Source organism: Vicugna pacos, chromosome 20, assembly GCF_048564905.1.
Source record: "Vicugna pacos chromosome 20, VicPac4, whole genome shotgun sequence".
NCBI lineage: Eukaryota > Metazoa > Chordata > Mammalia > Artiodactyla > Camelidae > Vicugna > Vicugna pacos.
Genome location: NC_133006.1, coordinates 32,581,968 through 32,596,355, shown reverse-complemented (window position 1 = coordinate 32,596,355; position 14,388 = coordinate 32,581,968). Strand labels below are relative to the sequence as shown.

The following is a 14,388-nucleotide window of genomic DNA, read 5'->3' as shown; positions in this document are numbered from 1 at the left end:
TCAGCCTGAATGCTTCAGCTCTTTCTCACCCTGTTTGAAGTTCGGAGCTTTGTGTTCTGAGATGTGGAAAGTGTTTCACTGATCTTTACAGAGCAAAATTTGCCTCCAGCTTTCAAGTCAGCATCTCCATTGCTTCTCTTCTTCTTTAAGGCATTTTCTTTCTTATCCTCTATTTTTTTTCCTTCTATGCTTGGGTGATGGTCCTGTTCTCTCAGTCTCCCAAACCTGGTCCTTATGTCAAGGAGATGAATGATGCTGCCACCTTTTACACTAACAGGGTGTTAAAGGACTACAAACACAGGTATGTACCTTCTTTTACTGACCAAACTCTCGGTTGATTGTTTGTTAGATATTTGTCCCCAAACTTAATATAGTTCATTACTGATTCCTTTCAAAGGCTAGTTTGCTATAAACATTAAGGAAAAATCCCATCTTTGCAGGTAAAGCAAAGTGGAAAATGAAATCAATTATCCAGATAATATGTGTATTTTAGAAAGTTTGCCTCAGTTCTCTGGTGATGAATGCCCTCTCCCCACGTGCATGCATGTCAGTCTGTTCTGTATCCCCACAATAATGAGAGAGATCTGTGATGGTGTGTGATGGGCGAGCCCTAGATGGACAAACCTTTTACATTGATCAGAACAGAGTGAGTGAGTGAGCAGAGAGAAGAAAGGAGGACTCAGGAAATGAAGTGTCAGTGAGGAACAGAGATGAGACGAGACATTAATAAGCCAGGCCAGTGAAAGGGAAACCAGAGACTGCGTTGAGGTGGAATACAGATGGATGGACAGAGGGACACCTGTAAGAGTAGCTTGCCATTCCAAGAGCTGTTGAAAGTGCAGGTGAGACTGAACCAGAGGGTTTGCCTAGAGAGCCAGCTTAAAAGGGCATTGCATCTACAGCACAGACGCTGCAGCCCAGAGAGCCTCACCCTGAGGCTACAGTTGAAAACAGGGCCAGTTGAGGAGAGGCCAGAGCCGAATAGCCAGGAAGATGTCTCTGAACTGCTCAGGGAGTGTCCTGAGGTCCCTCACCCTCCAAGGATGTCATGCCCTGTCTCATCAACAGTGGGCAAGATGTGGTGTGGCTGACGGCCTAGTCACTCAGGGGAGGGATGGGGTGAACTAAGAACAACAAAGTTCCACCTTCTGGACGCCGGGCTGAAGAGTGGACCCCCTCTGAGCTCTTAGGTGATGGAAGCAGAAATTATCATTAGTAAACAAAGGCAGGGGCTCCCGCATCTCACTCATGGACCCAGACTGTCCAGATGGAAGGAAGCTTGAGGACCTGAATCGTCCAGATAATTGCTTTAATTCACCTCTTTATATTACTAACGTAGATCTAAAATGATGAGACAGAGGAAAAATTGTTAAGCAAGAAAAGAAGAAAATAGCATTATAAGACAATTTTTATAAGACAATGTAAGACTTTATATGGAATAGAGGAAAACTACATAGAATGTGTAAATAAATACCTACTATAGTTCCAGGTCATTGACCAGTATTACATATTCAGGATTTGCATAACTGTTTCTTTTTTAAGTTATTTTTGGTTTTAATAAACATTGAGTAGAAATAATATTTATACACATATGCAAGATATAAAAAATCATGATACAAAAAATACTCATATATCTACCACTCAGGTTGAGAAATATGTACCAATGATTTTTCACTCTAAAAAAAACAACCACACATAGCAACCCCACTCCTAGGTGTGTTTCCAAAAGAAATGGAAACATATATTCACACAGAAGCTTGTACATGAATATTCACAGCAACATTATTTATAACAGTTAAAAAGTGGAAACAATCCAAATGTCCATCAACTGATGAGTATCCATGCAGAGATACATTATTCAACCATAAAAAAAGAAGTATCCATGCAAGTAGTGGTGTGGACGAGCCTCGAAAACATGCTGAGGGAAAGAAGTCAAGCAAACAGAAAAACATATATTGTTTGATTCCGTTTATACAAAATTCCAAAATAGGCAAATCCATAGAGACAGAAAGCAAGTTAGCAGTTGTCTAGGGCTGGGGAAGTTCGGAGGAAGTGTGGAGTGATTGCTGATGGGTATAGGGTTTCTTGTGGAGGTGGTGAAAGTGTTCTAAAATTGACTGTGGTGATGACTGCGCAACTCAATTGTCTGAATGGATGAATGGATGAATAGTTAAATGGATGAATCACATGGGATGTGAATTATATCCCAATAGAAATACTATGTTTAACAAAACAAAACAAAAAACAGCCACAGTGCTCCACTGTCCTCATAGAGTTTAGTCATCAAACAGGTCTTGGAGCTCATAGGGAGCGCAGCTCTCCGAGACATCAGCACCTCTTTTCGTCCTAAGTTCTCTCCTGCCCTAAGGAAACTTTGGTTGAAGCACTGGTGCTCAGTAACAGACTTCCTGCACCCAGAGGACTATGCCCAATGATGCGGGTCCAAGTGTGGCCACTTTGTACTAGGGACTCCAGAATTGTGCGGCATGAATGAGAACAGGCATCAGAAATGCGAGACAGTCTGCTCTCCTCACAAAAATTAACAGTTCGGGAAAGAACACATGTGAGTTATAGAAATAGGTCAGCATGAACATACACCCACAGTGACTTCCACATCATAAAAGACCTCTTAGTCTTTTTTCAGAATGAAAATGAAAACCTATGCATACTTGCCTATTCAAGACACTTCGGGCACCTCCTGAGTCTCTGCCCTTTCGTGTATCCCCCTCGGAGGTCATTTTTGTCTTTGTCTCGGCTCCTCAGCTCCTGTCCTCCCAGTCCCTACCCGAGTGTATCTTGGGGCCGTGGTTGTGAGTGTTTCTCCCCAGGTGGTAGTGGAGCCGAGAGGGTTGCGGGTTTCCACTTTTTCATACACACACAAAGAGGGTCTAGAATTTGCTCCTCAATGTCAGCTGCTGAGTAGAAACTGAACTTCTGGCAGAGTCCAGTACAGTTTATTTAGGCTGAGTGGACCACCTGAAGACCATGTAATATGCTGGGGAAATGCAGCCACGGTACGAATTTATTCACCTCATTTCCAAGAGTAGCCAGTCCCAGGTCGCCACCGAGCTTCCAGGAGTGGTAACCCGACAGGACACTCCACAGCCACTCACGTAGCATCCGTCTGTGGGCGCAGTAGGCGGGCTGTGTCTTCACCCCGTGTGGGCTCAGTGAGGGCCGCGGGATGTCACAGACTCGTTGCTGCCTACCTGACAGGCAGGCCCATGGGTGGAGGAGGTGAAAGGCAGGCTTCTTTGTGGTTTTTGACACAGAAGGGCTGTGGCCAGTGGACTCTGCGTCTGTACAACCCTTACAACTGGCTTGACTGGTTATTTGGGCTCTTTGTCAGTAAATGAATAGAGCGAGTTAATTGCTTTAACGTTCTGGAGGTCTGACCTGTCTGAGTCATGATCGTTAAAAGTCACGTGCCCCTCCTGAAGCCTCTCCAAGGGGAAGCAGAAACTGAGGCTGGGTTTGCAGACATGTTTGATTTGTTGTCTCTTAGACACTGACTTTGGATTAAAAGGCACCATACCGTTAGTCCGTACTACAAGTTTTGCTAGAACTTTCTTCAAGTTAAAAGCATACTGTAATATTCAAAAGAAAAATGAATTTGCCTGTGCAGGTTTGGACTTTATCATTTGTTTAATTTTTGAATAGAAGTGTATTAAATGTGCAGCCTGCTATTTCTATAATGTCTACAGACATGTGTGTTGTATGTACTGACACATGTGTACATATGCACATACATGTATTAATTGACTATACATAAAAATGTACGTGGACTTGAATATTGAAATGATTTTCGTGCTCTAATAACAGCTGTTGTGTATATGCATCCCACATGCAAGGCACTGTACTAAGACCTTCAGAAAACCCTGGGAGACCTATGGAGCCACACTGAGTCTTTTGGGTTTTGACAGTGAAAGTGAGAGAAAGTGACAATGAAATATTTTGTAGATTTGATTAATATAATCAGTAAATCTAAAAATGCAGAACAGAATCACGCTCCTGTTTTTTCTCTTTGAGGAGTAGATAATTATGACTTCAATTCCCCATTTCCTTTTCTTTTTTAATATTTTATTTATTTCTATTATTATATTATATCATTATTTTATTTTTGCATGGTGGGAGAGGTAATTAGGTTTATTTATTTTCAGAGGAGGTACTGGGGATTTAAGCCAGGACCTCGTGCATGCTAAGCATGTGCTCAACCACTTGAGCTATATCCTCCCCCCACCATTTCCTTTTCTTAAATGGCATGATCGTCCAATGGGAGTGTAAACATTCTTGTAGTACTTGGAGCTTTTCAAGGAAAACAAAACAGAATATGTCCAGAGACAAGTCATTATTGACAGGAGCTTGAATAATTGAGATTTCCTTCAGTGATTGTCTTCAAATTAATGGCCCAGTTTTGTGATTAAATTTTTGTTAACTGAGATTTCATCATTTTCTCATTTACTGCTTTATTCAAAGTGGGGAAAAAATGTGTGAGTGGAAATTATCCAAAGGAAATGCAACTATTTTTGGCTGTTGATAAGTTTAATATTTCTAACAGTTCTCCCAATCCTGTGTGTTAACCCAGTTCAGTAAAATTGGGGTTAAAATTACTAGTCATGCCCTGCCTTGTCACTATGAGTATCAGATTGAGTAATTTAGGTGAATGTCCCTTTAGAAGGACTGAGTGTTACCCATTTGTAGGAAATCTTTTTTTTTTTACTGTAGCAACTTTCCTTACCAGTCCCAGATTCTCCAATTTGGTTATACTTTCAACTGAACAATTCAACAAATTATTAGAAAACAAAGCAAAGGAAGGACTTTTTCTTTGCAGTATCATTCTCCTGCCTGAAAGTGCGTTGTTTTTCATTTTGCATCAGAAGCAGTACAGAGGGAAATAGTGTCTGCTCCACATCCATCTCCCAGTTAGACGTGACATTGGTGGGTGTTCTTTCCATGGTGCCCTCTGCTCCACACCCGGAGCTCAGGTCACTCAACTCCTCTCAGGGGAGACCTGGACCACACCATCCTTTCAATGTTCATTTCAGAATCGGTCCCCAGTGACTGGACTAGGAAGACAGTTGTTCCAGGGTCATCTGGAGCCTTAGCTCTGGACTGCCATATGCCCCCCAATGTCTATAAGATTTAATTTTAGATCCTAACTCCCCCCTCTTCCACTTTTCTGACAAAGTGATTTACGCCACGTGGATTGGGTGAAGTCATATTTGAACATTTGGAGTGAGCTTCAAGCATACATCAAGGAACACCACACCACAGGCCTTACTTGGAGCAAAACGGTAAGTACCCAGCCTGCTTCCACCTGGATAACAAAAGGTCGTATAAATATTCATTTCCGGTAGCCTGGTAATTTTAGAATTTACCTCAAGGGAAGTATAAGATAGAATAGATATGTAGAAGCTGCTTATGAAAATGCCATTGTCATAGGAAAATCTGGAAATTGCCTGCATGACATACAAAAGAAAATGGTTAAGTTGTCAGTAATAAGAACCCAGTGGAACATTCTACAGCCATTAAAAATGACATCCGTGGTGGTTACGTGGGAAGTGATTTACCAGTCAATGTTAGGTGGTACAGTAGAGTGCAAAAGTTATGAATACTAAGTTATGTGAGTAGAACTGAAGGAAACCAGAAGATTTGAAAATAGTTATAATTTTAAGAAGATAGAATTATGAATAAAATGTCTTTTTTAATGTTTTGAATTTCTCTTTTTCATTTTAAAGTGTGTTGAATAATATTTTTTTAATACTTTGAATCCTGGTGCTTATCCTAGTCCTAGGGTAAAATTCCAGCCTGTGTCTTTTCCAACTTTAATTCCCATATGAGATTCTGATGTGACTTTGCCCTCCTCTTCAGCCTTGTCTCTCTTGTCTTCTGGTGTCTCACTGGCCCAGCACTGCCAAACTACCTGTGGAGTTGTGAACACATGCAGTGCTTAGACTGAACCAGATCAAAATGTTGTTTCAGAATTTGCAAGTCTCATATTATTTAACCTTTATTGCAATGTTCTGAACATGCATCATGCCGTATGACCTGAGTTCCCTGGGCAATGCACCCCTCTCTTTAAGAAACTTCCATTGATCTCCATTGGCTCCCTGTATGGTTTGGTGACTCTCCTCGGTGCCTCCTTCATATCTTGACTATCCCCCATCATAGCCCTTAGCATGTAGAATTGTAATTTTTGTGTGTGTTTTTGGAGCCCTCCCACTGGATTGGAAACTCATCTCTGTCCCCGGCCCCTAGCATCGTGCCTGGCACGGAGTAAGTACTTAGTAAATAATTTGAACTAACTGTGAGTTAGGGAACTCATAGGATCTTCCCTGCTCTTTTGAATCCTTGCACTTGTTATAGAAAGACTTCCCACGGAAAATTCCTTCCATTAGAAAGGAATGCTACTTTTCAGTTGTCACAGTGGATGGTCTAACCAGAGTAAATGTGGAGACGATGAAGTGGCATGTTTGTGAACTCTCTTTGAGGGTAGAGCCCTCATTCTCCTCACAGTCATAACCAGCAGCTAACCCTCATGCTGAATGTTGATGTCAGTAGAGTTGGCTTAATACCAAGGCAGAGTTTGTGATTTTTCAAGGGAGTGTGAGACTTCTGCATTTGTTCCCCAACACTTGTGGTACAGATGTTAACATTAACCTCCAAAGACTGACATTTCTTTTTACTTTCTACTTTGCCTGTTTTCTCCATAAGCTGAAATGCAAGATACAATAACTAAGTTGGTCATTTTTCTTCTGTGCACAACATTATGATTTCTGTGAAGAGAGTTCATAAACATTTGAAGGGTTTTAATATGGAAGGTTATGTGTGGATGTGGGTGGGTGTTTGTGTAGACTAATTGGAAATATTTTTCACACATTTCCAGTGAGATGCTGTTTTGTTACAGATCAGTTTGTCCTAAAGGGGAACTGTCACATGTTTGCCATGGAGCTAGGTCATCAGGAGAGAATAGTAAACTAAATATCAAGAGTCCTTGGATGTCCTGTTACTTCATGGTAGATAAATGGAAAAGGAATGAGAATCCATTTGTGGAAAATAATCATGTCGACAAACGCTAGCCTATTAATTCTCTAATGGTGCCCATGGAAAATGAATAGAAAATTACTTTTTAAATGGTTTGAATACCTTTAATGCAATGTACAAAGCTGAGTAATTGTGTTTTGAATATGAAAGAGGAGAATAGGTTATTAATTATAGAAAAATAAATGTAGCTGTTTTCCTTTGCTCTAGAGTGAATACTTATCTTTTCATTATGTTCATTAGAAATATATGCTTTGTAACAATGAATTGGAAATTTTTAAAGGCAGTCTGTAATAAGAAATACCTCTTCTCGCAATACTCAAACAAGTTTCACAAAACATGACTTTTTCTTACTGCGTTCAGACATTTTCCCTTGTATTTTATTTCATTTTTTAAATAAAATTCTGGCTGAGACCCACTAAATTGACTTCATGACCCACTAATGGGTCACATCCCACATTTCAAAAAACATGTTATGAAACACAAATGTTATATGTATATAAAAATAAATATTTATTTATTTATATAAAATACAATCCTTAGAGGCATGGTAAATAATAATAATACCATAAATAATAATGACAGCTATTATTTATTGAGCTCATGTTATGCTGTGGGCAAATTCTGTTTAAAATGGTAATTGTTATAAAGCAGAGCATCTCCTTTACTTCTTTAATGGAAGAACAATTATGACAAAGTTTTGGCTAGATACTAAAAGTGAGGAATGAATAGGTAACAAAATGTTGGTTCAGAGGTGACATCATATGTATGCAATCTATTGAGAAGCTTGAAGAGCATAGAAATATATTTTCTAATATTTTTATCCTCCTCTAAAGTTTGGGGTTAGAAAAACTATTACAAAGTATATTATAAAAATTATAGTTTTTATTTTTAAATCTAAATTATTAAAACATAATTCCTAGCATAAATCAAACTAATTTCTCCTCACTTACTGTGGCCTGTCGACGTACCAGCCAAATAAGTCATAAACAGTGATAGCCAGGATCATAGCATGCTTGCAAAGAAGGGGGAAAAGGATATTAAAATTATCTGATCAGTAGCCTTTGGGAAGGAAAAATAAATAAAAGTCAGTTCATTTATTTGCCCAGTGATCACAACTCTGCACAGAGTATGTATTTCTGAAAAGATAAGGATGAGAGAAAATGCAGGAAGATGGGGGATTGGCATTCATCGACACTGCAACATTCGGAAGTCTTTTAAGAAATGCATTCCATCTCAACGGACAACTCAAAAAGCTTGTGGCAACTTAGCATCTCAAGTATTTTGAGTAACCGTTGGTTTCTTCTATTTTAAAACTGATTTTGAGATTTGAGCTCTGTGGGGTTTCAGTGACCAAGAGCACGCTGCTGGCTTTCGACTCTGAGTTTCCAAGCCTGCGTTGCCGTGAGAACTCATCTTTCCCTGCGTTAACAGCTGGAACTGAATTTGCTGTTCCCACTTCCCAATCTTTGCGTTCAGACTGCAGCTGTGCCAGGCAACTGTCGCCCTTTCAGTTGTCCCGGCGAAATGAAGAACTATGAGGCCGGCGATTTTTGGGCCAGTGACTGGAGAGAGGGTCTGGGTGTGCACGCCAAGTGTGCTGGCCTGTGGGTGGGTGCGTTTCGGGGGAAGGGGCAGCTGTGCGGTGATCTGTCTGGAATTTCTTGTTACATTTACTGTGGTAAATGGAATCTTCTCGTTTCCGTAAGCTTTTCTTTACATGACCGTGGACTAGACCCTACGCCAGACACTTCTTACAGTTTTCGGTTAGTTTAATTATTGGGAATTCTTTTTGATATTAATTTACATAGTTTCCTCAGCACTGGGTTTTGAATGCACTTCACTGAATAAATTGATCTTTTGGCAGGAACCCAGTACAGACACTTATTTATCATCCCTTGCAGTTGGTCAGATTTGTAATATTTGTTGGCAGTTCTTGCAAATCAGAAAACTTAAGTGGAAAGATGGAGGCCTAATCTTTAGACTCTTAATAACTGAAATAGCTGGTTCTTTCTATGAATGGTCCAGATCAACATTCCAACTTTTATTCTGTTCTGTGTAGATCTAGTCAGGAAAAGGTCATGAAAGGAATTCCATGAATAGGATAAAATGTGGTGGTTTTCTTAACTTTCTAGTGTTCAATTTGTTGGCATATTTTTGTCCTTTTGTATGTCTTTCCAAGTTAGCTTTGGGAACAGTTAGGGTATAATTATTTGTAGACTAGAATAAAACGGCACATAGATGAGTGTGTATAAAGTCTTACGCAGTGGTGATTTAATTCTTACTATTAATAATGCGAATTTGGCAGGGAGGGTACAACTCAGTGGTAGATCGCATGCTTAGCATGCATGAGGTCCTGTGTTCAATCCCCAGTACTGCCACTGAAAAAATAAATAAACCTAATTACCTCCACCCCCACGTAGAAAAATAATAATAATAATGTGCATTTTAAAAATCTATCCTATACAGCAGTTGTCACCATCCTAACCTCCCCCGAACCTCCAGAAAATGATCTTTGGGAGTCGTCACAAGTACAGACAAGGTGGGGTCCTGTTTTTCTCAAAGCAAGGCATTCTATGATCACTCCTTTCCCTCCAGGTAGATATTTCTTTTCAGCCTATTTCTCAACATAAATGCCAGATGTCCATTAACAAAGTGAAAGTTTAACGGTTTGCTGATGATCAAATTAAAACACAGCCAGAGGGTATCTTGACTTATAAATAATGTAGACTCTGTAGCACGTCGTTAAATATGTATGTCTTGTGCGTTTTCCAGTCTTTTGGCCTCTCTGGCTTCCTCTTGATTTTTACAAGCAAAGACTGTTCTCAATCCTTTCTATCAAAATTTTCATTTAGAACTTGTACCAAACCTGTACCTTAGGTTTGTGGATCCAAGTGAGCAGGTGAAGCCTCAGCCGGTGTGTTGGTTGTCTCCAGCCCACTGATCTCCTCTCTGGTCTACAGAGAGTGGCTCCCAGTCTGCCTGACCACACTGGCGCTCAGTCTAATAATTGCTCCTAGGTTTTTAGCTCCCTTCGGGGTCTTTGGGTAGCCAATTACTTTCGTTCTGCCATGGAAGAGATCCAGACGGCTCAGAGGGAGTCAGGCGTGGCATTGACTAACAAAGGAGCCCTAAACGCACAGATAATGAAGTCAGGTTGGAAACTGCTCTGAGTTCAGCCTGAAGGAGACTGTGGAAAGTAAACAAAGGTTGCTTAGCGCTCACCTACATGCACCAGGGTCTCAGCAAGGTGCTTGAGAACACAGAGATGGATATGTGACACAGTAGACACAGTTTCTGTCATGGACAGTCACATTCCAGCTGAAGAACATATAAACAGTACAGCATGATAAACGTGATGGGGGGGGCAGCATGCTGAAGGAAAGTACAAAGCACAGTGCTTGCACAGACCAGGAAGACATGGGAGGAACACCCAGCCCTGGAGTACAGTGTAGTTCTTGGACCAGCAGCAATCTGAGAACTTAGAAATGCAGACTCTCAGACCCCGCCCCAGACCTCCTGAATCAGAACCTGCATTTTAACAAGATTTTCCCAGATGATTTATATACATATTAAAATTTGAAAAGCACTGCTCTAATGTGTTCACGTTGGGCCAAAGGAATCCAACTTGAGGGAGACTCAAGGGAGATGGTTTGTTTTTACTCATTCATTTGTTTAATACTTCGTTTACCTAATAACCATTTATTGGGTACCCACCATGTACAAAGCACACACCAGACATTGTATGAATGCTACCGTTTCTGCCATCAAGCTGCAGGTTTTAATTACAATGCAAAAAATAAATAACAACACAAGGCAATGTTGGAAAATAAACCTTGCTAATTAGACTTCTGGGTGGGCAGGAAGGGCAGCAAAGGGCTGCATTTGATTTGAGTCTCTTTTAGGGGGGTTGGGTTTTCTGTTTTTATTGAAGTATAGTTGATTTGTAATATTAATTAGTTTGTACAGGGGTATTAAATATGTAAGGTCTTATCTACATGGATTTGATTACAGAAACTGTACAAATGGAAAAAATTCTGTTTGACGTTTCTAGACCAATATGGCTGTTAATTTCTGTACGATGCCAACCCGACACAGTACAACTGGGATACTGGTTTTTTTTTTCCAAAGTTGATGGCACAGCTAAAGTTTCCAAAAATTCAAATCATAATATATATTTTTTTAACATAAAAAGTGCAATAGCAGTATGTTATGCATCAATTGCAACAAGAGCATTTCCAGGTTCTGCAGTCATCTGAACAAAATTATAGAGACATCCAGTATACTCCATAGAAAAAAAAGGTGAAAAACAAAACCCCCGGAAAACAGCAAAGTTCTGTTACTGTTGTGGTACCTGGCACCGTTTTGTTTTGTTTTTATTGAAGTATAGTTGATTCACAATGTTCCCATAGGTTTTTAAGCAGAAAGTTACACACTGTAAATAGTGATCTAGCAATTGTGCAAGATAAATAGAAAAGGCAAGAGATTAGAGACCCTAATACATGTTAGGAGACTTCAGTGGATGCTAGGCATGGGGTAATGAGGATGTGACCTTGAGTGTGACAGTGACAATGGAATGCAAGAGGTGAAATGGACACTGAGTTAGAGGACAAAAAAGACAGAGAGAAATCAAATCTAAACACAAAGTTTCCAATCGAGAAGTCGGAAAGAATCATAGTAACGTCAATAAAAATAGGGATTTCAACAAGAGAAGGTAGTAGAGGAGCAAGAAAAATACTCACCTGCGTTTTCACCATGTTGCATTTGAGGTGCGGGTGAGACATCCATCTAGATGGTGAGGTGGAGCAGGCAGGTGAAATGCAGGTCTGAAATTCACCCAAGGGGGAGACCTAGAGATTATTGTCAAATGAAAGAGAAGCTAGAAAAAAGAGAATACGATAAAGGATAAAACCTTGGGGGACACTTACTTAGAGAATGGAGTAAGTCAGTCAGAGACAAAGGGGTGGGGAGAACTAAAGAGTCGAGGGTCTTAAAGCTCTAACAACGCCAGGCTGGCCTATCAACTGTGACAATTTGGGAAGAGTGAGGACTGGGAAAAGGCTGCCATCATCTGTCTTATTAATGACCTTTATTTAGAATTCAGTTTCTGAAGGGTTGGTGTTAGATGCAGTTTTATAGGATGAAGGAGCAAGAAGATTTTGTGTAATGATCTCTTCATTATTTATGGACCAGCTGTCTGACTTGATGGAGTATTGCATACAGCTTCAGCTTCTGCCCTTTGAAGTTTGGGGATTATTTGTGGATTTTATTTTTACCTTAGCTATATCTTTAGTAGAGTAAGTGCAGGTCACAAATAAATACCTACAATTCCATACATAATAGTTTTGAGTTGGCTGTACTCTGAAGCTGTAAGTAAGCTTTTTATATTTAGACCTATTTAATTATCTCATAAATACCTTTGAGTTTTATTGTTAGTTGATAAGAATGCGTAAATGTTTTTAGAGTATTTAAATCTTTCTCTCCCTAAATCAAAACGGTAGTGGCTTTTAAAACTGCCCACTTTAACGATCAAGATTATTTTATTTACTAGGACTTTTTCATAACCAAGAACTGGAACTCTCTAAAACTAGGGGCCAGCAAGTTAATAAATATTTCTAATTTATTTAAACCATCACTTTGGGAATTTTTTAATTAAGGTGTGCTCATTTAAAATTCCTTTTCCTTAAGGCATAATGTTGAAGGCAGTGGTGTAATTGGGGGTGTCCAGTTGTCTACTATCTCCTCTGTCCTCTCTTTGGAAAGTCAGGAGGTAGTGGTTTAAGGGTGCAGGCAGAGATGCTCCCCAGAGCTGCGCCGCGGGTGCCTGGATCAGAGGAAACTTTGAGTGAACACAGCTGTCAGTCTCAGCCCAGAGCAGAGCCACAGTGAGCACCGCCCCCCCTGGGTTTTCATTCATCCCTGAGGTGCCACGACTTTGGGTTCACACTCTTAGCCTTCACTCCCAGGGGCTCCCCACTTTCTGAGCCTGGGCCTCCCCGTAATCGCTGCCAGGGCTGAGTGACATTATCCATCTCCCTGTCCCTCCCCACCTCCAGTGAGAGAGGCAATGGCAGATAAAGCTGTTGTCCCATCCTTTTTAGAATACTAAGTGCTAGCAAATGTTCCTTCTTTACAAGTGAATTTTATCTTTTCAAATAGCCAAAAGCCATTGAGACCCTCTTTGGAGAGGGATTCATTCAAGTAACGTGCTGTCCAGGGGGATGGAGGCTACAGCTCAGTGGTAGAGCGCACGCTTAGCATACACGAGGTCCTGGGCTCATTCCCCAGTACTTCCATTAAAAAAACAAAACAAAACAAAACACTCTTTTCACTCAAAAGGAGCAGAATACAAAGGCATGAATGATCAGTTAGGCGGGTGTGTGTGTGTGTGTGTGTGTGTGTGTGTGTGTGTGTGTGTGTGTGTGTGTGTGTATTTGTAAGCAGGTCTGAAGGCAGTCCTAAAATAAAGTTTTGAGTACCAGTAGTTTCATTAAACAAGTGTGTGGCATCAGGAGCTAATGCTTTGAAAGACAGTACTTATGTGGATCTGTAAGTTCCTGTGTGATTGCTAATGATCTAGTTACACTTATTTGCTATAATGACAAAGCTCATGGACCCTCCTCCTGGAATCCCCTTCCTCATATTTCCCTGTGTCAGATCTGATCCATCCTTCCTCAAGGTCTATTTCAAACGGTCTTCTCTCCGAGAAGCCTCTCTGCTTATCACCGCGCCCTGCCCCAAGCTGGAAGTTGTCCTTTCCCTCCACAGAACCTCCGCACGACTTCTTAAAATCTGTACTTCTTTTATGACGCTAAGCACTTTCTACCTTATAAAGCAGTTATTTATTCACTTCCATGAATATTTATGAAGAACCTACCATGTTTCAGGCACTGGGCATATTACCAGTGACTTTAAGATGAATCATGAGTGACTCTTCAGAGCTCGGGCTCGAGCGAAGACCAACTCTGAATTCACAGACAAATAATGACAATATGATGTGGTGTCATAATGAAGGTGTTCCTAATGGGTCCTTGTAAGAAAGAAACAGGACATTTCCTCTTAGGAGAGTTCCAGAAAACCTACAAAAAGAAGAAAACTTTGAGTTGAGCCTTGAAGGATATGTTAAAGTCTTCCAGACAGCACACTGGGGGAGAGCTTTCCAAACAGAAGCACAGCCTGAGCAAAGACACGAAGGCTCAGAGCTGGTGCCTGTCGTCTGGGAAGATGGAAGTGTCTTCCCTCTCCTCCGAGGCTGTGGGCACATTGAAAGCAGAATCCTTTTGCCATTCTGCCTGGGACCTGCAGCAGTGGCTGGGACAGGGCAGTGTCCAAACACATTTGCTAAGT

General features: G+C 40.7%; 1 protein-coding gene across 4 annotated transcripts in view; it reads left to right on the top strand.

Moving 5' to 3' along the window:
* CAP2 (cyclase associated actin cytoskeleton regulatory protein 2) overlaps nucleotides 1–14,388 on the top strand; it is a 141,609-nt gene that overhangs the window by 106,693 nt on the left and 20,528 nt on the right. For 2 of the 4 annotated variants that reach the window (XM_072945623.1, XM_006198618.4), the window contains exons 6-7: nucleotides 216–301; nucleotides 5,189–5,294. The exons of the other annotated variants lie outside the window; for them this stretch is intronic. In XM_072945623.1, coding sequence (XP_072801724.1) covers nucleotides 216–301; nucleotides 5,189–5,294 — 192 coding nt within the window. The remainder of the gene's footprint in view (nucleotides 1–215; nucleotides 302–5,188; nucleotides 5,295–14,388) is intronic. 4 annotated transcript variants of the gene reach the window in all.